General features: G+C 39.8%; 4 protein-coding genes across 5 annotated transcripts; 1 reads left to right on the top strand and 3 right to left on the bottom strand.

Annotated features, from left to right (window-relative positions):
- The first annotated feature begins 1,881 nt into the window (after nt 1–1,881).
- Nucleotides 1,882–3,670, top strand: LOC102510912 (histone H4). The gene has a single exon (XM_032463426.1). It carries the CDS (start codon nt 1,948–1,950, stop codon nt 2,257–2,259), a length of 312 nt encoding a protein of 103 aa, XP_032319317.1. The 5' UTR covers nt 1,882–1,947; the 3' UTR covers nt 2,260–3,670.
- Nucleotides 3,671–7,064: 3,394 nt separating this feature from the next.
- On the bottom strand, nt 7,065–7,607 carry LOC102511140 (histone H2B type 1-L). The gene has a single exon (XM_006195466.3). It carries the CDS (start codon nt 7,473–7,475, stop codon nt 7,095–7,097), a length of 381 nt encoding a protein of 126 aa, XP_006195528.1. The 5' UTR covers nt 7,476–7,607; the 3' UTR covers nt 7,065–7,094.
- A 9,560-nt stretch (nt 7,608–17,167) lies between these two features.
- LOC102523825 (histone H2B type 1-M) lies at nt 17,168–22,931 on the bottom strand. 2 transcript variants are annotated; one of them, XR_004313724.1, is made up of 3 exons: nt 22,479–22,931; nt 18,377–22,156; nt 17,168–17,566 (listed from the first exon to the last, which is right to left on the bottom strand). XR_004313724.1 is itself a non-coding variant. In XM_032463417.1 (2 exons), the coding sequence occupies exon 1, from the start codon at nt 22,866–22,868 to the stop codon at nt 22,488–22,490; it is 381 nt and encodes a 126-aa protein (XP_032319308.1). In that variant the 5' UTR covers nt 22,869–22,926; the 3' UTR covers nt 17,168–17,566; nt 22,479–22,487. The 2 variants fall into 2 exon arrangements, 1 of the variants encoding a protein (XP_032319308.1); XM_032463417.1 differs by lacking the exon at nt 18,377–22,156 and having other exon boundaries at nt 22,479–22,926.
- Nucleotides 22,932–23,752: 821 nt separating this feature from the next.
- H1-4 (H1.4 linker histone, cluster member) lies at nt 23,753–24,538 on the bottom strand. The gene has a single exon (XM_006182173.3). It carries the CDS (start codon nt 24,472–24,474, stop codon nt 23,818–23,820), a length of 657 nt encoding a protein of 218 aa, XP_006182235.1. The 5' UTR covers nt 24,475–24,538; the 3' UTR covers nt 23,753–23,817.
- Nucleotides 24,539–26,366: the final 1,828 nt, after the last annotated feature.

The following is a 26,366-nucleotide window of genomic DNA, read 5'->3' as shown; positions in this document are numbered from 1 at the left end:
TCCATTTACCCTTAGCTCTATCAGAGTACTTTTACTAATATGTCAGTTTCATTCCAGCATTCATGGAATTTCCCAATGTTTCTCTCTGCACGTTTTTGAAACCCAGCATCTTTCCAGACTTTCAAGATCCTGGAGAAGAGGGATTCTTAACCATTTTTGTACCATGGACTTCTTTGTATGTGTGATAAAGTTTATGAACTCCTTCCCAGAATAATGCTTTTCAATGCTTAAAATAATATACACAGGATTATAAAGGAAAACAGTTATATAAAAATACCATCGTCAAATTTAACAAAAATCCAAATTAGTGAAGTATTAACATGTGCTTCTTTATTAATATGTTAAATAATAAGATTACCCATATGACCATAAATCACCACATTTTAGGAAGAGTAATATATTTAAACAATATTTTGAGACATTGACAGCTGTGATTACAACGTAATAGAACAGAGCATGGGTCCTGCCAATCACCCTATTTGTTGACTACATTTTCACAAGAGGAGGAAACACTAAGATCCAATTGGAGTATAGTAAAAATAAAGATGGAATTTTTGTTCTATGTAAGTTTCCAGATGCTCTGAGCCCATCTATATATCCCAGGTTAACAACTCCATTGTAGAATTTGTTTCCATGCACTGTAAACTCATGGAAGAGCTTTGATGAACAGGGTCCTCCTTACCATGGAGTAAAAAGCAAAATCTATCCAAAGTCGGCTGAACCTCAAGGGAAATAATGAGAAATTAAATCTTTATGTATTTATTATTTTGAGGAGTTCACAAAACAAGCGTTTTGCAAATTAAACACTTGCTTAGGCTCCTCACTTTAGAGGGGTGAGTACTGAAGGGAGGAGTTGAGAGCAGCCACAGTAGTACAATATTTCATAATAAATGTTGTTGAGTAATTGCTTATTTCCTGATATTATTTTAAAAATTTTGGATTATCTCTTAAATTTAAGTGCTCTGTAATTTATACCTTCCTATACATCTTTTGGAGAGGGAGGGTTAGTTACATTTAATGTACTAATTTTTAGAGGAGGTGCTGGGGATTGAACCTAGGACCTTGTATATGCTAAGCATGCACACTACCAATTGAGCTATACCATCACCCAACATCTTTGTGCACATTTAAAATGAAAAAAAGAAGAAAAAAAAAAAAGTATAGATTGCCCAAAGTCACAGGCTAGTATGTGGAGCAGGCTATCTCCAGAACTTGACTGGTCACTGTAATGCCAAGTGGTTGGAGAAATAGAATGTGGTGACAGATACAGTGCCAGATAAAACCTGTCCATAATTAAATACACAATCAAACCATAAATCTTAGACTTCCAGTAGAGCAAGGTTCTTATCACTTTGGGATATACATATTTATAAATCTCCAATGTAGCCCTCAGTGACTTTTAACGTTACTTGATCTCTCAAACGTTTAACTTTATATTCTCAGCTTCCTCAGTAGGGTTATCCAGACAGTGTGATAAAGAGCTCTGCTTAGATAACGGAACAACCACACGTGGATAAAACTAATGGAAAATTAAACAATAAATATAGGATTTCTTTAAAACCGTGTTTAAAGAGTTTTGGGGACAATAGCTTGTATTAACTATTTCATATTCTGGGAAATCTGAAGAACAAGCATCGGGTTTCTTTATGGAAAGTCTATGAATTATTGCCCTATTTAATGGCTTCACGTATTGTATGAATACACAAAAACACGAATCCACGTATAGGAACCTTGATTAAATTTCACTTCCAGGATCCATTGTCGCTTTAGGCGCCCCGCCTAGTCACTACGGCTCTGAGCAAGGGACAAATAAACGAAGGGCTGGACCGACTGTGGTTCCCGCCCCTGCTTTTGCTGTTTTCAAACAGGTCCGTCAGGCTACTATAAAAGCTCTTAGTGGCGCTGCTGAGAGTACTACACTCGGAGGTTGATAGCTGTGGTTTCGCCATGTCTGGACGTGGTAAAGGCGGAAAGGGTCTTGGAAAAGGAGGCGCTAAACGCCACCGCAAGGTGTTGCGTGATAACATTCAGGGTATTACTAAGCCCGCGATCCGGCGTCTTGCTCGTCGTGGTGGTGTTAAGCGTATCTCTGGTCTCATCTACGAGGAGACCCGCGGGGTGCTGAAGGTGTTCCTGGAGAACGTGATCCGCGACGCCGTCACCTACACCGAGCACGCCAAGCGCAAGACGGTCACGGCCATGGACGTGGTCTACGCGCTCAAGCGTCAGGGACGCACCCTCTATGGCTTCGGCGGCTAAACTACCAATCGCCCCGCTTCGCACGGCAAAACCAAAGGCCCTTTTCAGGGCCACCTATCCGCTCACTTAAAAGAGTTAACGCTTTGTTTTAGTTTTATAAGAAGGTATTTAAACAGGTAAGTACTGTCGACAACCTGCAAACTTAAACGTGATTTACGTATGTTTCAGGCCTTAGCAGGTTTGCACTTAATCTATAGTCGGTTTGGCGTATGTGCGATGTATTATCTTTAGAGCAAGAAGGCTAATCTATGGTGATAAAACTATTTTGCACAACTGTTAGCGAAACCCAGCTGGGAAGTTTTATGGAAGACGAGGTCAAGTCTGGTGGTAGAAGATCGGGAAAAAGAACTAATGTAGACACTCTTCAGCTAAGGATATTGAAAAAAACCTGTTAAAAGTCACATGATAAAGAGGACCTGAGAAAGGGGAGGACTGGTAATGCTGAAGACAGTCAAGTTCTACCAGAGAAAAGTGTGAGGTCTCCTCTTGTTTAAAAGTGGAATGGAGACAGGCTGACTTATTTTTCCCATTCATCCAGAGCTACTGTTTTACAATCAAAAAGAACCTATTGATGCATCTATGTCTGGTATAAGTATGCCGGTTTATGTTTACCAAGTTATTTTGGTTCTATCTTGAGTAACAGACTTAACTACAGTCAATTTTGAAATACTCTAATAAACTGGTTGCGTGCCACATACCCTGACAAAAAGGCTGGAGTGAGCCTTTCAAACCCAGGTTTTCATGATTTCCAGTCTTGTTCCCTTCACAGCAGAAAATGAGGCAAAACAAGCAGTTCTCAAGTGCATTACCCGTTTCTTGTTACCTGTTGTAAACTGTCTACAATCTCTCAGGACTGTCAGCCTGCCACTGTATTCTTTAGTGTCCTCAGAATGGGTTTTATTCTGTGAAAAAAATCTTAGGTTATTGTAGTACAACTGGCATTTTTTCAACTAAAACTTGTTCTCTTTGTTGTAAGAAAAGGAATACCTGGACAGATAACTCCCGGGCCTGAAGCAATATTTCTGGCTTATCTGAGAGCAGGGGTGAGCACGTGGCTACCTGCTCCCTAATAAGCATAAGTAGAAGACATTCCCAGGCTTTCGAGCCTTCATCTTTCTTGCTGCCTTCTATGAAGGTGTTGATACTGTCTGGTCCAGTAGAGAACTTCAGGCGCTAGGGATGGCAGAACAATGATGGAAGGAACAACAGATCCCGATCAGGAGGAGCAGTGCTGCACCACAGAGCTGGACTGATCACAGTGGATCTGTTCCAAGTGACAAGACTTAACTGTCTTTAAGCTAATTTACTGTTGAGCCTCTATTATAAGAACTAAAGTTTACCATACCAAGTATGTTTTTTTCAACTCATTTTTTTCAACTCTTTCCATGGTGTTCCATGCTAGAACACAGAATAAGGGCTCGTTACCTGTTAGGGATGTGGAATATCCACATGCCTTAAGCAGTTGTAATCTGGATATTTCAAAGTACTGTCTCCCCTTAGGAGTTTTTAACAGTATGTGGATCATAAGTTCCTTTGAGGATCTGTGTGTGCATATACTTATATGTGTGTGTGTGTGTATAAAACGTATTTCATGGAGCTCATTCAAGTAATTCCCAGGGCTCCATGGATTCCTGTGAACAACTTGGAGTCTAGGATTTTAGAGTCTGAGGTAGAAATCCAAAATTTAGGGCTACAGAGAAAAGGGCAGACCAAATGCATAAAGAACACATCAAACAGCAGTAAATTTGGCACATGTATTTATTCACTGTGTGCAATAGATCTATATATTCTTGACAAGTGAGATGAGTCCTTTACACTGTAACTAGAATGCAAGAAAGATAACCCATTTTGATTCTCAGAGGCGTTAAGGCCCAAACTGTATCTCATAAGATTTAGGAGTAAATAAAAATAGTGGGGAGTTTATTTTTAGGCTGTTTAAGGCAGAAGTCCGTGAACTGTTTCTTAAGGCTTTCTTTGAACTTACCTTCCATTGCTATTCTTGGTAAATATATAGTAGGGTCTAAATATTTAGTAGTCAGTGTCACTGAGTAAATCATTTGTTCTGTTTACAAGAAACAGTCCCAATATCCCTCTTCAAAGATAAAAAGGAACCGGAAAACTTGTACAGAAGGTAGTTTGTACTCTTTGTGTCTTTGGTTAAGTCACTTAACCTCTCTGTGCATACTTACTCATCTGTAAACTGGAGATAACAGTAGATCCTCTCTGATAGGTTAGGGGGTAAATAACATTAAATGTTTTTAAGCATTTTGGCCAGTACATGCCCTCGAAAATGCTGTGTTTTGACGATTGTTATTATTATTAGTGTTCTTATTTCTCATGACATGAAAGAGGCTCAGAGAAAAGAAACGGGCATTTTTGAACCATGAAGACATACAGTTGAAATTCTGAACTGCCATTTTCTTTGTGATCTGTGGCAAGTTACTAACCACTGTTCCCTTATCTATAATGTAGGAGAAACTTCATGTTTTCGTGAGGACTGAGTGTGACAACATAGGATAATGGGTTTATGTACGTGTTTAAAGAAACATGTTTACATATATTCTTAAGTAGCAAGTGTATTAATGAAAGTTTTTTGGATGCAAACATAACAAAACAATTTCAGGTAATTTAAACAAATTAAAATCTCTTGAAACTTTTTTGTTGACCATGCTTAGGGAAATGCTGAACACTCAGGCCTTTTTCTTTTGTCAGTTTTCCCAACTTCAAGGCAAACAAATCTGCCCTATTTGGGCAGATGTCTGCATCAATGAGATACAGTGGCACAAGAGAAAGGGTATCAACATAATTCTCACACTTTGGGCTCAGCTCTAAGTGGAGGTTTTTCCCCACGGAAGAGGTAATAATCATGAGCCCTGAAGGTGTCCAGATGGTGTGTGGGTTGCCCTTTAGTATCTGTAACCTGAGTTCCCAGTGCTCTCCATTTTCTGTGTCCAAAGCTCTTGTTCTCAGCCTACTAGGCATCACACCAGTTTGAAAAAGTCTTTCTTGAAACCTATTTTCATGCCATGCTGACATTAAATTATTTTAAAAATTTTCAAAATTTTTAAGTCCAGTCCCCTTTTGCCTCTGAATTGCAAACTTACACATCTCTGAATGAAAAATAATGCAAGCCATATCAATAAATGAAGAGCGCTGAAGTCATCAAATCAGCTGCTGCTGCCATCCCACAGTGAATACAAGCAGGCAGCCAGGCCTTGGTAGTTGAAAAACTGTAGAGGTGGAGAAAAAAGAAACCAAAAAAACCCAAACCAAAAAATAAGAAATGAACAAAAACAAAAGAAAAAGTCCTCTGAGGTTGGCTTGGAAAGTTAGGTGAGGGCTGGACAATGAAGGGCCTGTGGCAATAGCACAGAATTTCTAGTTTTGTCAAGTTCGGAACCATCCAATGGCTGTGAAGGAAAGATACAAAGCCAAAAAAACATGGCGAATTTGGCATGAAAACGAAATTCGCTATGGATGAAGGAGTGTCAGTATTACCTCAAACTAAAATCAAGGTGATGAGAAAAGTTGAAATTCTGTTGTAATTTGGGAACCTGAAAAATAAAGACTTGTTTGTGTCTTTATGCTTATTTTATTTATGTTTTTGAGACAATAAATGGGAGACCAGATAGACTGGTCCAGGAGGCTGGTTAGGAATGTTTAAGGACAGTGGTAGCCATTCTTGGGTGGGTTTGATATTTCCATTTATGGGTGATGCAAGCCACCGAACCTTTTCCACCTAACTTCCTGAAGGAAGTCCCTACCTTGAAGTTTCCGGAGAAATGAGGGAAGCGCCCGACTCTATTTCCCAGGATTTAGTCTCTTGGGCATTATGTGGTCACAAACCGTAGGCTTCCAAATCTCAAGAGCTCAGCCCACAACAGTTAAAAGTCATCTCCTACTTCCACGGTGCTTCCTCTCTGAGTTCTGAACCGGCCGTGGGTCCCTCTTTTGTCAAGATCGCTCCACGGTTTCTGAACTGTGCAGGGAAAGGGGAGCTGGAGGCAGGAGAGGGGGATGGGTTCGGAAAAGACTGCAAGTTACAGAAAAGGGTGGTTAGAAAGCTTCAGAGCCGACCTTTATATTATGTGACCACACAGGTGAGCTGAACACTGAAAATTCTGTGAGTTTTGTAGGTTTGCAAAAAGTCTGTGGAGTGAGGAGATGACTGTATTAAAAATTTTTTAAAAATCCAGTGATAAGAGCTTTTTAAAAATTTAGTAAAGTGACTAAAAGGACAGTAAAAATAACTGCTCTTCCGTTACTGGAGAACTACAGCCAATCTACCAGGTTTGTAAAGAATCTTAGATAAAATACTTAGCCAGGACTCGAAAGCCCTAGGCAAAGGGCTAGGGGAGAGAGAAGGAAATAGATCCCACAAAAAAACATGGGCAGGCGGAGGATCCGCAGCATCAGAGAGGAAGTTCCGCTTTTGGATAGCGGGAGATTCAAATGTTGTTCTGACCTATTTGACGCTACAACGTAGTATTTTACCAAAAACAGACCAGTTTCCCGAAGCTCGCTACCAGCCTACAGAGCATCTGTGTAAGTTCCATAAAGGTGACTAAGAAGTCGAAGAGCTGGCCGTTAGTGCTAAGATCCATGTTCGCTTATGCTGATGGGAATCCTCGTACAGGGGACGGTAATCAGAACAATATGCAAGTTTGAACCCCAAGAACCGTTCGCTTTCTAACTGCATTTTTAAGTGCTACCTGCAACAGTAATTGCAAGCCTAGTTTTCAGGAAATACCACTTGCTAGTGCACAGCTACTACTGTGTGAACGTGAAGTGGCTCTGAAAAGAGCCGTTGGGTTTGACTGTACCTATGAACACATTTACTTGGAGCTGGTGTACTTGGTGACGGCCTTGGTGCCCTCGGACACGGCGTGCTTGGCCAGCTCCCCGGGAAGCAGCAGGCGCACGGCCGTCTGGATCTCCCGAGACGTGATGGTCGAGCGCTTGTTGTAGTGCGCCAGGCGTGACGCCTCGCCCGCGATGCGCTCGAAGATGTCGTTGACGAACGAGTTCATGATGCCCATGGCCTTAGACGAGATGCCGGTGTCCGGGTGGACCTGCTTCAGCACCTTGTACACGTACACCGAGTAGCTCTCTTTGCGGCTGCGCTTGCGCTTCTTGCCGTCCTTCTTCTGCGCTTTAGTCACCGCTTTCTTGGAGCCCTTCTTCGGGGCCGGAGCTGACTTCGCCAGTTCAGGCATTTTCGGCTACTGCTCTTTCACAGACAAAATGGTGTCCGCTTTGTAGGACCCTGCCTATTTGTAGGCAGTATTATGCAAATGAGGCCTTAACTCGGCAACTGCTGATTCGTTAATTTGTTAAGAGGTATGCATGCAAAAGATAACTGGGGGAGTGCCCTCCCATTGGCTATCTCCTGAGACAGTTTTCCAGCAATCAGGCCAGCTACTTTAATCTAGTTAAATTATTTTAAAAGTTCTGTAGTTGTTTATAACAATTCAGATTAGTTTGTTAAGGATATAAACTAGATAGCACTCTCTACAGTATTTTGAAATATCAAAAAGGCAGATTTCATAGACTGGTTATCTCTCCGATTTGCAAGGCCTGTTTACAACTCCTAGAAAAGCTGTCACTCTGCCTTTGAATCCAGATTCTAGATTAGTGACAGGGAAAGGAAGAACTGAGAAGAAATAGGCGATCTACGGTAATCGAAAAAATTCCTAAGACAGTGTTTCCAACTATACCAAAAATGTAGAAATATAGCGTGAAAATAAATGTCAAAGTTTAAAGTTACGTAGCTTAAAGGGAGGTAATAAAGGCAAGAATTTCGTAGCCAGTATCGCTGCAGTGCTTCGTATTGGAAACGATCAAATCACACCCAGGTTAGCCACTAAAGCGGATCAGAAATTATTCTTCCTTCTACTTAGTTAAAAACAGAAACAAAAACCCCAGAAAACAACTGAAACGGGAGAACATGGTGATAAATACTTTTATTTACAATTTACTATTATCACTATCAGAAACCGGCTTTTTAGCTAGTTCTTCCATTAACATGTTTCCTTTCTATTGAGACCTGTTTCCCCTGAATTTGATTTAGATGTTTCTAAGACTTTCTATGCTGCCCCACCTTTTGGCTTCCCCTGCTGGCAGTAAATGAAGGGCTGCAAGCTGTACGTGGTAAGCTGGCAAACAAAAAGGGCACAAAGTAATTAATTTGTTTTTCTCACTTTGATATTGAGGAGGAAATCTCCTGAAGACCTATTCACTCTTTTATTTTTACTTTTCCCCAATTTAGCCCGTGTAGCAATGTTTGGAATAATAGCTAACATGCTTTATATGTATTATTTTATTTAATCATAAAACCCTACCTGATTGTTTGTTTGTGTTTGTTTTTTGCCCTCCATTTTATAGAAAAGAAAACCAGAGAACATGAGACAAGGCCTTTTCCCTCAAATCCCATTAACATGTAAATTGTGGAGCCAGGATAATGATTAAAGCAGTCTGGCTTAAATCTGAATCCTTCATAAGACTCCCGCTGGCGTTTGGTGGGCTGTTTTAGGAAAAAAAGAGAAAAGTTTGTTGTGATTTCTTCTAACTTTAGAAGCATGGCAAATAAAGCATTTTTTAAGTGACTGAAGGAGAATGTTAAAATGAAAAAAAAAACGTTGATTCTCTTATATACCTAGTCCATGGAGGAAGAGGAGAGAGAAAAATGAGAAAGAAAATTACAACTAGATTAAAGAAAAAATGGAAAAGGCGGAGAGAGAGAGAAAAAGACTTAGTGGAAAAAGAGGCCGATGGGGAAGAGTGGGGCAAAAAGAGAAATTTATCTGGAGAATGAGACAGTATTTTGGAGAGACAAAATATAGATAATGTAAATCATAGAGAGAAGGATTCAGTGATTGCTATTAGCTTTATCTATTTTTAGTTGATATTAGCTTCACCATATCACCAACTTATTAATTTACTAGTTAAGATTTTGATATATTTCCATTATAGATAAAGTTGAAAGCCACTGATTAAGAGCCAAAGCTGTAGAGTTAAGTCAATACCCAATAATTTTAGGGTCGACGATTTCTCTAAATTTACTCATATTTCAGCCAACCTATGAAATTTCACCCCAAAATTTCTGTTATAATGTCTATGGGAGTGCCCTTTACCATGCTATTATTGCAAAATGAGCATATAATGAAGGTCAAGGTTTGCTGGAAGTCAAATCTTCTACTATCTTGGGCCTCAAGATCGACTGGGAATTGAATCTTTGGCCATCTTGGTGCTCATTGCTGTGTTATTCTTTTAATGGGTGTGCCCTGCCCCCTTCCATCCTGTCTCAAAAGGACCAGGCAACTAATTTAAATGTAGTAACCATGAATAGAGGTTATAACCTCTACACAGGTGAACAGATCTATATAACACTGAAGAGTGGTGAGGACTGACCCAAACTAGAGTGTTCATTCCATACCTACATGAATTTAGTAGAAACACACACAGTGTACAGGGCAGACAAAATAGTCCATGAGCTGTTTTAAATGAAAAAGATTCAGACTTGGTAAGGAGAGGCTATTTTTGAAAGGACTGTTGATAGGAGGTGAAACGGACTACTGCATATGATCTGTAAGCTTCTCTTTGGCTGAAGCCAAAACAGATTTTCTTAGGGAAGAGCAAACAAGACTAAAAAGAATTGAGTATGACATAGGAATGGTAGGATGAAAAAATGGCTTGATTAGATATTAGGAAAACAGATAATGTTTTACCCCGAGTCCAGCCAACTATCAGAAGGGACCCTTAAGGAGGGGTAGTAAAGTGGCTCAGGCTGAGGGTGGGTCAAAGCTCTGGGACCTGGGGGGATAGAGAAAATGTAACTAAATTTTGGTTGACAAAGTATATTGTTTCCATGGATTAGTTCAGGTTATCACTTTTGAGGCAAAGAATGGGAATTTGGGAGGGGTCTGTGTCTGGTTGTGTCCTAGATATACAAGGAGTTGCTGTTGTTTTTTAAATTTATTTTTTTAAATGTAGGTACTGAGGATTGACCCAATGACCTCTTGCACGCTAAGTAGGCACTCTACCACTGAGCTATATACCCTTCCAACCAGGAGTTGTTTTTTTTTTATCTTTTCCAAATCATAGGTGAAAACAGTGCCTCCTTGCAGTAAATTATTTTTGGAATACAAAAAGGGGGAGAATTTCTTTAATAATCACTATTTTCTAGGATCACAAGGCTCAGATTAAAGGTCAATAATGTTAGTTACAACTAAAGACATCTCCTTTAAATCTTGCTGGGTCTGGTTTTTTAAAAAAAGTAAAATATTAAACACATTTGGTTTTATGTTTAGTGTATTATTAAGTGAAATTAATGAAATATAATTATTTATAGAAATATATGTTGGATACCATGAAAATTGTCTGTCTAGGCAAAGCTCCTGAATCCCAATTGTTCTAAACTCCTCTGAGGCAGTGATCATTTGACAAAGAGGTGAAAGGTGTTACCTAGTCCCCAGGATTGTTAATTTTAAAACAAAATTGACTACCACACTCTTTATTAAATAATTTCCCCATATGAATTGTCTCCAGACTCAATAACAGTGATTTCTTCTTTTAGGATTACAAAAAATGTAACTCCAAAATAAGGGTAGATATTAACTCAAATAAAATATATGCTTAGTTATTGTCCTGTATGATTGTGGTCACCTGGAAGTTTTATAGGTTTTCTTTTGTCTCCCTCAGAAAAGTATATGCTAGAGTTCTTGCATAGGTACAGTAGTTTATCTTTTAGATGGTTACATTTTTTTATAAAGCAAAAGAATATGTGTAATAAAAATATGCATTAAAAGTGCTCCTCTTATTTGAATGAAGATAAATTATGCATATATTTATATAATAACAATAAATAAAAAATAAGAATGAGAGGAACACATGCCTGGGGAATGTTTACCGAGAGCAAGTTAGCAATATTAATAGCAGACACATTTTTAAGCTAAAAGTATTAGGGATAGAGAGGGACACTGTAAAAACTTATTTCCAATACAGAAAACAAGATATTCTGGATACAAAGCCATCTTGAAGGAAAACACCTAAAGACCAGATAAAGTACAACAAAACAGTAGCACATCATTGCCCAGCTAAGAAGAAACTGAGAAAATGCCTTGAAATATGCAAAGCAATGAAAAACCTAGGCGCTGAAACCAGAGAGATAAACACACTAGACTGGGTTCTCTGGGGCAACTATTATTATCAAGATTCTGAACTTTGTCAATTAATATCTGCTCCTTGGGGAAGGGGATTCGAAACCCTTAAACTAAACCCAGGACCCTGGAAGAAAGGATAGGTTACAATAAGGTTAATCTAGCAAAGGTTCCCAAGAAGAAAACCTGTCTGTCTCCGCAGAACTCTGGAGGAGGACAGAGGAAATTTGCCACTGGGATTTAACCACTTACATAGAATCTGGGGTTTCAAGGAAAGGGTTGTGAAATTAGTGATGTAGGTTCAGAGCGCCTCCTAGTGCCCTGTGAAGGCAAAGGTAAACCCCTTCAGGAGGGAAGCATCTTGAATTCAAGTTCTCTAGATTCATACAGATTGTGATTTATTTATTCAGCAATTATTTACTGAGCACCTATTACTTACCAGGCACTCTACTAGGAACTTGGGATTACCACGTATAAGCTTATAATAAATGGTAACAAACAGAAGAGGAAAACAGACACTGGAGAGTCAGGCTTTCAGATAAACAGGAGCCTTAGATCCCCTTGCTCTCTCCTAGGAATTTCAGATATTGAAATGATCAGAAACAGTAAGGTAACTATTTACTGAAAGGTTAAAGAAATAAAGATGGAATAATACAATCAAGGAACAAGGGAAAATCTAAGTAGGGTAATCAAAAAATAACAAAACAGAACTTCTAGAAAAAAAAAAAAAACCTACACTCCACGGTGACCAAATAAAGATGTACTGATAAGATGTAACATTCAAGACCTTGTATGCACCTGACCACTCAACCACTACGTAAGGCAATAAATGACAGAATTGGGGGAACTTCAAGTTTATGATTGTAGGGTAAACTTTCAATATACTACTCAAAAATTCACATAACAAGCAAAGAACAATGTGCATGGTTACAGAATATTTGAACAACACAATGAGTAAACTTGATCTATGATTCCTGCACTTAATACGTAGAGAATAAACAATTTTGGAAAGCACATATTTAATCATTTCAAAAATTCAACCTTGGTTTTAGAAAAAGTTACAATAGATACCAAAGAATCAGTTTCATAAACACTGTACTCTTTTTCATCGTCTAATTAAAGAGGAAAAAAAAAGGTTATTTTAAAGATAGTAAAACTAAAACAATCTTCCCATATTACTGGATACTAAAAGCACACCTCTAAATTTCATGGATTAGAATGAATATCATTAAGGGAAACTTATATTCTGAGACAAATATGAATGAGAATAATACATGTGAAAATTGTAGGATGTATCAGAAGTGGTACTGAAATGGAAATATACAATATTAGACGTATGTATGAAGGAAAAGAAACACTAAAGACATATGAAATAGGTATTTATCAAAAAAAAAAAAGCTAGAAAAAGAACAAGAGAATAAATCAAAATAAAGCAGATAAAGTTGGACTTAGAATTCTTAGAATGTGTTGCACTCTTGTGAATGATGCCTGGTTTTTCTATTTCAATTCAAGATAGGTCTCTGCTAATGTATAGAAAGGCCATAATTTTTTATGTGGTTCTCATCTATCCATCAATCCTGTTGAGCTCTATTAGATCTAATTGTTTATAGGTTCTCATGGATTTGTATGTTGACATATTATTCTCAATGTCAATTTTTGAAATTTAAAAGGAACAATTAATTAAATAGAAAAAATGGAGATGATCCATAAATCACAAGCTTGTTCTTTGAAAAGTCTCATGATAATAGGCAAACCTTTAGAAAGACTAGTTAAGGAAAAAAAGTGTGTGGGAGGGAGGGGAAAATAAGTTATAGGAATAAAAAAGGGAAATTAGCTACCAAAAGGTAGATAGAAAGACTCAGGAGAATGCTATGAACAATCTTTAGAAAAAAATTATTCTTAATAGAAAACGATAATTTCAAGAAGAAGAATAGGCTGAGAAAACAAAGTATGATTAAGGAAATATGATGGGGGTTTAAAAATGTATCTTTCCTATATTCTTCAACCCAAAGAATTCCAAGCAAAGTTGGGTTTTATAGGTTTTAGTGAAATTTAAGTAATTGATAATCCCTATTTTACATAAGCTGTTTCAATAGAAAAATAGCTATCCTTTTTTTCTTCTCAAGTTTTATAACTTCACCTAAACTAAACAGGAACAACACACACACAAAGAAACAGATTGAGAGAAAATTATAGCCTCATCTTACTTACAAATTAAAAAAAATAAATAAATAAATCTCTATTTTAAATGTAAACAAATGGAAAGCAAGAGACCAAACTGTTTAAAAAACAATAGTATGTCTTGTAGGGTTTATCCAAGAATGCTTCCATGTGTTTTACATCACAAATTTAAGATATTAATAGATAAAAACTGTTATCATCTCCAAGGATACTGGGAAAGTATTTGCTAGAATATAATGCTCCTTCATCACAAACATTTTTCAACAGACTAGAACGAGAAGTAGTAGCTACTTACTTCATAAGGAGTAGCTACAGTGAGCTTAACATTTAATGGTATAATTTTAGAAGACTCCCCAAAGAGCCAAAAGAAAGACAAAAATTCCGTGGTATCACTCCTATTCTGCATGGCACCAAGGGTTCTGCCAAAACGATGAGACAAGGACTAGAAATGAGAAGGGTAAGAATTCAATAAGAAAAGATGTTATATTTATTCTTTGAAAATAATATGTCATTGTAAAAAATCCAGGAGAAGCTATAAACAATTAGCTCTAATAAGCTCAACAGGGTTGGTGAATAAATGCTCACCACAAAACAATAATTCATGGCCTTTTCTATACATTAGCAAGCAATGATCTATCTAGAATTGAAATAAATAAAACAGACATCATTCACAACAGTACAACACATTCTAAGGATTCTAAGCCCAAGGGAATGTACTGCAGATCTCTAAGAATAAAACTATGAAGTGCTGTTAAAGGATATGAAACAAGACTCACCTAAATTAAGTGATGTATGCTGGACTATTTTTATGTTTGGGGATGTCTCAATATGCTAAAATGTCCATACATTTAAAAATAACCTAAAATTTCAATGTTATGCCACAAAGACTCACTGGATTTTTTGATAAAGCACTGTAAAATTCATGTTGATGAGCAAAAATAGTCAAGATGATTCTTAAAAAACTAACAAAGACAAAACAGAAAAGGAAAAAGATAAAAGGAATAGGTCTTGACTTGGGGTAGGCTTTGTAAGAGGGGTCATCCTAGGCCTTGAGCTGTTACAAAGTATGCTAGTGCAGTATAATAGTGTTCAAGTCTTGTTCAACTTTGTTAAAGGCCAAGTGGAGAAGAGGGCTCAGAGTAGCCTGTCTAGAGTTAAGTGGTTATCTTACCTGCTGTTTTTTGGATTAATTGTTTAGAGGTATCTCAAGATAGTATCTTTAGTGTAATGGTTTTTAGGTCAGGGACCCTGGAGCTAACCAGGCTGGGTTAGAATTCCCTCCGCCATATCTGTATCTATATCTTTCTTTCTTTTTTTGCCGGGGGAGGTTATCATGTTTATTTATTTACTTACTTTTTAATGGAGATACTAGGGATTGAACCCAGGACCTTGCGCATCCTAAGCATGCACCCTACCACTGCGCTATGTACCCTCTCCCATATATTAGCTGGGTAACATTGGGTAAATTATTTTGAACTTTGGGTAATTCATACAAGCAGGTAAAGCTGGGATAACAGTTCACAGATGTTTTATGGGAATTAAACGAGTTAACATCTAGAAAGCACTTGAAAATTTGCCTGGGTGTTTATTTACCATTAAAAAAAATTTTTTTTAACTAAGTAGAAACAACTGAAAACGGGTCCGTGCTACCCGCACTCAAGTCTGCATTATCTGTTGTGGGTCCTGCGCATCTGCCGTTCTGGATCCCTTCCTCCATAAAAATAATAACAAAAAGGATATTATTACTAAAATTATATAAAAATCAAAACATCAATATATTAGAATGTTTCCGTCGACCTAAAAGTTTAGAAGAAATTCAAGTATCTTCGCGAGCCTCTAAAAGTACTCTGGATCGTAGACCCTGTGTCCGCTATGCCTAATGGATGCAGGCTCTGCGTGCATCCACGTATACACGCACTTAATACTCACACAAAGTGCCCGATAAAAGTGCTGACAATAAGCAGAGGTGGTGCAAGGCAGGCCTCCTGGGGATTAGCTATGAAGGAAATGGCAACTCAGAAAAAAGTTGGGAGAGGAGGAGAAAAACCAATGAGGGGGTGAGGAGGGGGGCTGTTGCCTTGCTTCTTGGTCTTCAGACTGCTCGGTTCTGTGTCTTTATCTGCGAATGACCCAGCGCATCGTTCGGACTCTCCGGCGTCCTGTGGTTGCCAGAAGAGAGAGGCTGCGTCGGCAGAGTCTGCGCACTAGCAGGGGCGGCCACAGGGAAACCTCGCGGGTTCAAACTGCAGGCCGGAGTGGAGGAGCGCGAATGGCGTTACCCGGTGTATACGTAGCTTGCGGCTCTGCGGGGAGCGGAGGGACGCGTGGCTGAGCGAGACGCCCCAATGAGGGAGCCGACATTGAGGGGCGTGACAGGAATGCCCAATGAGGGAGCCGGCATGGAGGGGCGTGGCAGGACTGCCCAATGAGGGAGTCGGCGTGTGGGCCTTGGTTACTAGGAGCCGGCAGAGGCGGGGCGTGTAGGGCCCACTTTGTACTTTGCACCCCAGCATGGCCGCACCGGGAGGAGGTACTAATTTTCAGTACTGACTTCCAGTTTAAACCTCAATGTGTTTTTTCGGTTTTGTGCAGCTGTTTGGTAGTATCATCTCAGGGAAACCCCATGTCCTAAAGCACAGTTCTCCAAGTGTTATCCCTGGACCGGCAGCATCAGCATCAGCATCACCTTCATAATTTAGAAATCCAAATGATTGGGTCCTCCTCCAGTTACAGTGAATCAGAACACTGTGACGTGGGGCCCTCAGAGTGATCTCAAAGCGATCTTTTTTAAAAAATCCTTCAGGTGATTTTAGCGTACACTTAAGTTTGAAACTGCTTCAAAATACTGTGTTCCACTTAATTCGGATGTTGAAGTGCAACCGCACAGTGGGCACAGTGGTTATAGTCACTTAATGGTAACCTCAAATGGCTTCTCACTCTGAGACATTTTTGAGCCTCTGTGTGTGTGTGTGTGTGTGTGTGTGTGTGTGTGTTTAACTGCACGTATTTTTTCTTTTCCCAACATATACACCCCTTCCTTTCCTTTGTTCCAGGCACAGGAATGTCAGGAGATATGCCTTGTTCACTGCCAGGAACAGAAGACCTTGTCACCAGATTACCGTTTACCACTGTGATTGTATCAAAGAAGGAAGGAATGCAGCCCTGCGTCCTATTCCAAGCACTGTTCCTTGGATTTTCACTATAAAACTCCCCACAACTCTTCCCCAAACCAGCTTCGCACTCCTGAGGCAGTAGCCCACTGTGACCCCCTTTGTCTGGCAAAGAAATAAAGCTATTCTTTCCTCTTCCCCAAAATTCTGTGTCTCTGAGCCTTGATTAGATACCAGGGTACAGGAAACAGGATTTGGCAACAGAAGGTGACCTCTCAAATGTCAGCTTAGCTAAACTAACTCGTTTGATTCAAGATTGTTACCAAAGGCAAAATAGCACTTAGGACTTATCTACTGAGAAATTAATACCAAAAAATAAAATGAAAAAATAAATAAATTGTATGTCTAGAAGGGGGAGAGATCTTAGGAGAAGGATTTGAATCAACAATGAATGAAGCATTCCAATTATCCACAGATTTTATTAATTATAGCATCTCATTTACAGATGTCTTGCCATCCTTTCATTCAGGCTTTCCCCAGCAAAGGTAGGTAGTCCACAGTAAGTAGTGAATTCCTGTAATTAGGCCTGTAACAGAAGTAAATTCTATTTCTTTAATTCAAATATAAATACAATGAAAAAGCTAAAACACCTTGTTTATGCTCTTCCACTCAGGTAATGATCACCTTTTGATAAATCAATGTGCAGTAAATCAGATGGATAGGATTTGTGTGGGATATACAGACTAATCAATCATCTCAGGCAGATTGGACATCATACTTCATAACTTCTCTAGCCAGATTCTCATTTTCACTTTCTGCTTGCATTCAGTTCTTCTTGCACTCATATCGCTCCCCTGACTGAAGAAATAAAAAAGGTTTATATGTTAGGTGCCATTTTGCCATTAGCACTAATATTTGCTACACAATGAAGAGGGATCTGTTTACATATGCTTGTATAATGTGCTACAAGGAATCTCCCCTCCAGTGTTATGCACACTTTAGTCATTACTAACATGAACAGATAATGACTTAAATCATACTCAGTCAAGAGATATTCCTCAATAATGTAATCTTTGTTCCAAATCCCCCAATTACCCCTCGGGGTAGAATTCAAATAGATCAAAAGCTTATATTCTCTCTCTTAATTTTTGATCTGAAAAGAATTAGCTTCTCTGATTTTCGTTTTAATTTAGTGACTAAGGAAAATACAACTGCCAAGTGCTTACTAAATGTCCATAACTTTTTAAGAGCTTTACACAAATGATCTCTTCTTAAAAAACAACAACAAAAAAAAAAAAACAAAAAAAAAAACGGTTTCAATTTTTGTTAAACTTTAAAAAATATTTTTTCTTCTTAATTTTTGAGGGCATAATTAGGTTTCTTTGTTTGTTTGTTTGTTTGTTTAATGGAGGTACTGGGGATTGAAACCCACTCTACCACTAAGCAATATACCCTCCCCTCCTTACATAAATTATCTTAGTCCTTAAAATAACTCTAAGTAGTGTATGATTTTTATTCTCCTTTTATAGATGAAGAAAGTGAGACTCAGAAAGGCTGAGTCACTCATTCAGTTGAATATTCTCAAAAATCAGCCCTGTGCTCTATCTTTATTGTTATAGACATATATGTATTTCAATTAATTCATCACATCGTGCTGCAAATACTTACTGAGAGCCTAGTCTGTGTCTGGAACAGCCAAGGTATTACAGAGTCAGTGGTAAAAAATACTAACCCTGCCCCAATGGAGATTAACAGTCTTGACAATGGGAAAGGGAAACAAAAAATAAATTTATGTCAATTAGTACTAAGTATAATGAAGAAGAATGAATAGAGCAAGTTAAAAAATGTGAAGAGAGAGGTGACATTTTACATCTACTGGTCAGAGAACATCTCCCAGATATGATACCATTTTAATCAATTCAGTCAACCGAAAACCCAAGAAATGTGGAGAATATTTCAGTTGTGTTGCAAGTCTTATACCTGGCAAAAATACTAAATATATCATAAGGTCAATCTAGCCATCTCCCTCTTTTCTTTTCCTGCCTCTCTCCCATCACAGTCCGCTATAGGCTTCTCTTTGGTCTCCAGGCCCTTTCTCTCCCTTCTGTAGTAGCAGTCTACTTCTTCCATACTTTTTCTGAGTCCTCAATTTCTCTCACCTTTCTTTTTCTCCCATGATCCTCCTCCTTCTTTTCTTAAAAAATACCCATAATTTGGCTGGGATACTTGTTTTGTATTTATAAAACACAACTTAACATTCACTGTTAAAAACTTAAATAAAATCCTAAAGCATAACTCCTTTACTTTTCTACAATTCCTGTTCTCTGTGCATGGCAGCAGATTTCATCGTTTATGAAAAGGAAAGTCAAGTGCTGTTTTCATGTCAAGAAACTGAGTTTTTTCTTCTATGTAGCACTAAATGCCCACGCCACCAACATGAAGGTGAAGAATACCTACATTCCCCCAATGTTGACCTTCACCCTTCCTAAGTCTTCTTTTCCTGCACCTAGGGTTTGGAGGGCAGTTGGGAGTACAAATTAAGAAGACTGCTGATGCTGTTCATCTGAATAAAGTATGAAAAATTGTCTTCCATCAGAAATCTCATAATCTCTAGGTCCACAGGTGACCTAAATATACAAAACTATGTGATAGTACAATCATAAAAAAGCAAATAGTTGTAGAACTCAAGTTATGGTCACTGATAGATATATAGTTCAAAATTGGAAAAAAAAAAGTCATACTTACATATTTTCTTATGATTATGTTCAGAATTAACCTTATCGAAAGAGGTTTAGCCTTTGCCCTTTGCTGGAAGGTAACTTTTAGGCCCTTGGAATGCATGTTAAGAATATCTTTGTTTACCAGGAGGCCTTGAGCTAATAGGATCATAGGTCCATATTCCACTAATGGACTAGTGGAATAATATCATTCATGTTGGGGGCTTTAGGCCATGCTGTATCTGTACTACCTCCAGAGGAACTGGAGACTCAAGATCAGCCACTCAGGTGGTCGATCGTGTCTACGTGATAAAGGCCTAATAAAATGCTTAGGTGAGTTTCCCTAGTTGGCAATATGCATTATGCTGTCACAAATTGTTGCAGGGAGGTGTTGTTAACGTTCCATAACTCCGCTGGCAAATGCTAGACTCTGCTTCATGTTCTCTTCCCTTTGCTGATTTTGCTTTGTGTCCTTTGGTCTAATAAACACTAACGTTGAGTATAATAGCTTTTGGTGAGTTCTGTGAGTCCTTCTATTAAATTATCTAATCCAAGGGTGGCTTTGGAGAGAACTCTGAACACTGCAGTTGGTGTCAGATGTGAGTGCGGTCTTATGGACTGTTCCTAAGCATTGCACTGTGTCACAATAGTATTAATATTACTGTATAATATTTATTACTCAAAAATTGGGATGAATTTTATCGCCTTCATTGAATGAATTTGGTAGTTCCCATAGAAGCCCATCTGTTTACCTGCCTGTAGATTTGCAAAGAGTGATAAACACTTTTTTGGTTCTTATTGAAAGATAAAGGAATATGAAAGCAGTTAAGTCTAAGCTTCCTTGACAGCCTTACAAACTTGAGGGCTTCAGGAAGTCAAGGACGACCATGTTTCTCTGAATCACCAGTGTCCATATAGATGACTAAGCCAGAGATAGTTAATGATTATCTTTTAAATGAATTGACATGTAAGTACTCTTACCATCATTTATAAATAAAAAACTAGTGCCATGGTACAATTTACTAGGGCATTTTGACACACAAGAATCTCCTTATAAGCTTTCATGACTCAATTCTTTAGATTCTTCTTTAACTCTTAATCAGTTATCTTACACTTTAAACATTGTAATTTTTTTAGTATTTCTCAATCATCAGTTTCAATACCTATATTTTAAATAAATTTTTATGTTAGCTTTTTTCTCATAGTTCATTGCTCTTGGTCATGGTTACTTGTTTCATGGTGTTTCTGGTTAATTTTGGTTGTGAAACTGCTCATTTTTTTTTTTTTTTTTTTGATATTTATCTGTGGAGGCCTAAAATGAAGCTTATTCGAGAGAGGACTTGTATTTGCTTTTACCAGGTGCTCAGGGGCACTAAACCAGTCGGGGTTATCTCTATATTAAATTCTCAGCCTAGGTGCTTTGAATCCCTGTGGTATTAATGCTGAAAGAAATGCGTGTGAACGCTGGCTTATAGGCCAAATTCTCAGTGGTGGAATCTCCTTGTTCAGCACCAAGGGTCAGGGCAGATTTTGCAATCATCTATGGTGAGTGTGTGAGTGTTTATTTCTAGTTCATTTTGGTCTAGTGTCTCAGCTTCAGTGGGAAAGAGTCCTTATCATGCTCCCCACTACGGACAGGCTTCACATAACACTCTAAAAATCAAAGCTCAGGTTTGGGTGAAAGCTAGCTGTGGTGTTTGGGGTTTCCCTGGGTCAAGCACCTGGGAATGAGAGTTCCTTATTTCATAGTGGCTCTTCACAGTGTTTTGTAAATTTAAGTATTATTTTGGATTTTAATTGTCCATCCAAGTACCCACTTGCCCTATTATGGAAAATCTATCCCCGTGATCCAGAGCACCTGTTTAGGGTTCTCACCTTCTCCCAAACCCTAGGGTTTCTAAATTCATTCCTCTCTTAGACAACAACACCCCCTTTCTAAACTCTCCACCTCAACCAGCACTTGCCTCCCTTTCCAGCCTCATCTACTTTGCAGTTTTCTTGGTGACCTCTGACCACTGATTCCTTTCCTCCAGGCCACTCCCTCCCAGCCCCTTTTTCGAGATTCCAGAGATTTAACTTCCCCACAAATCTGTTCCAGCAGCGAACACCCTTAAAGCTATCCTACATCGTGCAGCAAAACCACATCCAGCCAGAAGGGGCTTTTCTTCCCTTTCTACTTCCTCTCCTCCCTCAATGCTCGGGGACATCCGGGAAAGAGGAAACGGTGCTGTAAAGGGGGCGTCAGTCCTGAGTCAAGACATCTTAACGGATTGAGGAGTGGGTTTCTGTCTTGTAACCCTGAGGACCTTAAATCTGAATGCTACCGAAGGACTATAAATTGATTAGGACTTTCAGAGAATGAAAGTATAGTAACTGACAAGATTGACTGGAAGGCGTGTCAAAGAAGGCTTCCCGTTCTTCTCCCTCGGTGCCTTTAGGATGGAGCACAGGCTCCTTCCCCACCTCCCCCACCCGCTGCTCAGAGCCTCCAGCGAAAATTGGACCAATTTTCAAGAAAGCAAACCAGAAAACCCTTTATAATTATTTCTGTGATAACTCACATTGTCTTCAGCCTTTTTTTGTTCAGAAACACATGTCTATATACTTAGAAAAAGAGAAGAAAAACGGAAAAGAAAAACTGAGCAGAATGAAGTAGTCAGAGCATGCTTTTGTGCTCTGAGTAAGCGGTGATCGCCAAATCCGGGATCAAAGGCAGGATCAACTTGCAGACCTACACACGGAAAGGAAAGCTGTACACTTGAAATGGCATTTTCAGTGTAAGTTAGTATCTGGCTATGTGATACTACATAATTTATAGTTCTATGGGACTGTACTTGCCCGTAGTGAGCGCGCAGTTTATGGCACGTTGTCTAGGTTTCCTACAATTACTTCCTCCATAAGTACATTAAAACATTAAAGAATGGTAGTGGACCTTAGAATTTGGCAGGACAAATCTGAAAAATCGCCTTTGGAATAAAAGGATACAACTCATTTACTGAAAACATGCATGGCTCTTAAAAGAGCCCTTGAGATTAGGTGTAAAAAACGCTTACTTGGCAAGTTTACTTGGAGCTGGTGTACTTGGTGACGGCCTTGGTGCCCTCGGACACGGCGTGCTTGGCCAGCTCCCCGGGCAGCAGCAGGCGCACGGCCGTCTGGATCTCCCGAGACGTGATGGTCGAGCGCTTGTTGTAATGCGCCAGGCGCGATGCCTCGCCCGCGATGCGCTCGAAGATGTCGTTGACAAACGAGTTCATGATGCCCATGGCCTTGGACGAGATGCCAGTGTCCGGGTGGACCTGCTTCAGCACCTTGTACACGTACACGGAGTAGCTCTCCTTGCGGCTGCGCTTGCGCTTCTTGCCGTCCTTCTTCTGCGCCTTGGTCACCGCCTTCTTCGAGCCCTTTTTAGGAGCCGGAGCGGACTTGGTCGGTTCAGGCATTGCGGCGCTGTAAGTTACAACAACGCTAACACCTGGAGAAATGATCACCCACCACAAGGCCACATTTATTTATAGATGTGGTATTCAAATAAGGCTAATAAGATTTCGTTCGTGATTGGATTAATGTTATTGTGGCGTCACAAATGAGAATGTAAATGATACTTGCAGGTCTACCTTTTCATTGGTTGTTTCGTTTCTTTGCTTTACCCAATCAGAGGGCGTAGACTAGACTACCCATAGCTAGTACAAATAGACTTTGAGATCTTAATCTGTTTCTGAAATGAAGGCAAGCAGACAAAACTGAATTGCTTGCCAGTTTTGTTTGTAGCCGGTGGCAACTGCTTTGTTATCTAGGAGTATTTCCTGCGTTGATTCTGGGTACCGGCACATAGGGGCCATGTTGATGTTCAGCTGGGGCGGGTGGTCAAGGCTGTGGTTTGTTAAGCGCTTTGTCTGGCTTCCAGGTGCTAACAATTCGGAACCAACACCTTCGCCGTGCCGAGTTAGTCACCCTCTCAAAGCACTGCTTAATCTTCTCTAAAGTCCTAGTTCACTTTTGCTACAGGTAAAGTTACATTTGGGTAACTCGTCTAACAGTATAGTGACGGAAAAGGCGGAAACGAGGGCACTTTTGAAGGCGACATTAACTGCTACCGACTCCCTATCCTTTTTCTCAAGAGTTCCGGGGGCCGAAACAAGGTATAATACTCAACTCCGTTTCCCCATACATCGACGCTGAGAACCGCTCTTTAAAAAGCTTCTGCATATTCTAGGAGGCGCGGAGTTAAGCACCTCGCATCCCAATCCCCGAAGGCCCGCCCATCACTGTCATCCTCCCAGCCACGCCCCCTTCCAGTGTGCAACAGCTCTTTTCCTGAGATCGGTGGGTGGCTCTGAAAAGAGCCTTTGGGTTGTGTTGAGCTTCGAAGCAGTTGGCCAAAGGAACTTCCTACTTCTTCTTGGCTGCCGCCTTCTTTGGCTTGGCTGCCTTGGGCTTGGCGGTCTTTGGTTTTGCCGCCTTAGGTTTCACCGCTTTGGCCTTCGCTGGGCTCTTGGGTGCTTTCTTAGGCTTGGCTGCTTTTGCCTTTTTCGGGCTCTTTGCTTTTTTGGCTCCTGCAGCCGCAGCAGGCTTCTTCGCCTTCTTTGGGGTCTTCTTGGCGCTCTTCTTAGGGGTGGCTGCTCCAGTCGCCTTCTTGGGCTTCTTAGCTCCTGCGGGCTTCTTGGGTTTGGCCGCGCCCGCCTTCTTGGCCTTAGGCTTGGCTTCACCAGTAGCTGCCTTCTTGTTGAGCTTGAAAGAACCTGAGGCGCCAGTGCCCTTGGTCTGAACCAGGGTGCCCTTGCTTACCAGGCTCTTAAGACCCAACTTGATGCGGCTGTTGTTCTTCTCCACGTCGTAGCCGGCAACCGCTAGCGCCTTCTTGAGCGCAGCCAAGGATACGCCACTGCGCTCCTTGGAAGCGGCGACAGCCTTGGTGATGAGCTCGGACACTGGGGGCCCAGACGCTTTACGCTTCGCTGCACCTGCAGACTTACGGGCCTTTTTCTTCACTGGCGTTTTCTCGGCAGGGGCCGGAGCAGCTGGTGCGGCGGGCGCAGTCTCGGACATGTTGAAGACAAGCGTGGGGAGAACAATTCGAGCCGGAAGCAGAGGCACTGGCCGGGACTCGGGCCGCGACGCTGCGCCCGCCCGTTTATATAGGGCGGAGCTGCGCCGTGATTGGTGCGCTGTCCAGCCCGCCTCGCTGGCAGCCTCAGAGTGTCCTCTCGGATCCCGAGTTGTGTTTGTTACACCTCAAAAAATGCCAAAAATATCAAAATTCTCTACACCGAATTGCCCGATTTTTCTCAGAAAATAATCCCCGAAGCCTCAGGCTTCACACAGGTCTCAAATTAGGAGGAAAGCACAAAACCTTATGCCAAAAACCAGCAATATTTCCCGCCGTGCTCGTCAAATTTCAACTCAGAGAAACAAAACTTTCTATTTTCTTCGTAAATTATAAACCGATCTTTAACTCTGCAGTTTTCTGACCTCTCAAGTATGATTCTCCAAGTGGTTAGGTTCTTATATGTCCAAAAACCATGTCACTGACATTAAGATTTTTATTACAAATCTGCGCTTAAGTGATGGAAGTAACACAGGCTCCTCGGAGAGTCCTGACTATTGAGCCGAGGGCATTTGAGTTCATCAAACTGGTTTAGTTTAATGCTAAACAGATTATTGACCATATGGGGTTAAATTTTGGACCCCTGGGACATCAATCTATGCAGCCATCGTTTTATTTCTGTCTACTGCATCAGGGTTTTTAAACAATTCCTTAGGATAATTCTTTTCCTTTCTGTTCCCAAGGGTTGGGGGCGGGGCTGTTGCTTCTCTTCCTCTGGACAACTGCTCCATGAGTTTAGATACATTGAATTCAAGATATTTGGAAAAGGAGGGGGTCCAAAATAGTCAGGGCACACGGATGGAAAATGATTAATTTTCAAATAACATGAAGATGTCCACAAAGTCACTGGAAGTGGAGGCGCACTTTGAAGTATTTGTCTGCTGTCTTACTGAATTCTTCTGGCTTGTGCTTCAGGATCAAATAGTATTATACTTTTTAGAAATGAAATTCAAGTGTTGATCATAAGAAGGAACTAAATGAGTAATACAGAGTATAACATATCTATTTCCATTACTAGAGAAACCCAGACTCTCCTATCACTAAATAACAGATGAATGACTACTCCACATAGCAAATATGGCTTCAGTCTTGAAGACTATGGCCCTATGCTTCCCAGAGCTCCACAAAAAAAGAAAACAAGTTACGTGTAGGATTGAATGAAAAGTTCAGATTTCTATTTTAGAAGCCGAGCTTTGGAAGACCATCCAAATTAAGTTCTTGTCCTATGAAGTCATCCTTTGCAAGTTCTCTGAAAATAGTGGTTTTGTTTAGGTAGTACACATTGGCAATCAACAAAGAATACATGTTGGCAATGAAAACTCAACAAAGGAAATTATTCCTGGAAACTGGTCTGGATGGGATTCTCTTTTAAAACTGCAAGCCATTTGAAATAAAATACAATTTTAGCTGGTGCTATAAGGTGGTATGATACAATTCTGTGGGTGTGGCTGATTGTAACATAGCATTGGATATCACATTAAGTTTAGTTCCATTGCCTCAAATCTTCTCCATACACAACAGTCTCTACTATTGCAATAAATGAGAATATATATCTTTGATACAACATTAATAAAATATTTCACAGTCTCATTTAAAATAATGCTGAATCTGGTATAAAAGAAGTGTAAATTATCTTTTGTAAAGCCTTAATGTGTAAACATTTTTAAAGTAATTTTTGCATGCTAGTGAAAAATAAATATATCCTTTGTATATATTAAAATAAAAAGAGAGGGGATAAGGTTCCAAAACAGACCAATTGATGGTTGCTAAGGAAACTGATTTTGTGGACACTTGATCCTAGAGTAGTGGGGTTATATTCATTTTCAATAACAAA

The sequence above is a fragment of the Camelus ferus genome, chromosome 20 (genome assembly GCF_009834535.1).
Source record: "Camelus ferus isolate YT-003-E chromosome 20, BCGSAC_Cfer_1.0, whole genome shotgun sequence".
NCBI lineage: Eukaryota > Metazoa > Chordata > Mammalia > Artiodactyla > Camelidae > Camelus > Camelus ferus.
This window is presented reverse-complemented; position numbering and strand designations above follow the sequence as displayed.

Bases quoted from the DNA above. Each gene is read 5' to 3' on its own strand.
- LOC102523825 (XM_032463417.1), bottom strand. From the start codon at position 22,868: ATGCCTGAACCGACCAAGTCCGCTCCGGCTCCTAAAAAGGGCTCGAAG.
- LOC102511140 (XM_006195466.3), bottom strand. From the start codon at position 7,475: ATGCCTGAACTGGCGAAGTCAGCTCCGGCCCCGAAGAAGGGCTCCAAG.
- H1-4 (XM_006182173.3), bottom strand. From the start codon at position 24,474: ATGTCCGAGACTGCGCCCGCCGCACCAGCTGCTCCGGCCCCTGCCGAG.
- LOC102510912 (XM_032463426.1), top strand. From the start codon at position 1,948: ATGTCTGGACGTGGTAAAGGCGGAAAGGGTCTTGGAAAAGGAGGCGCT.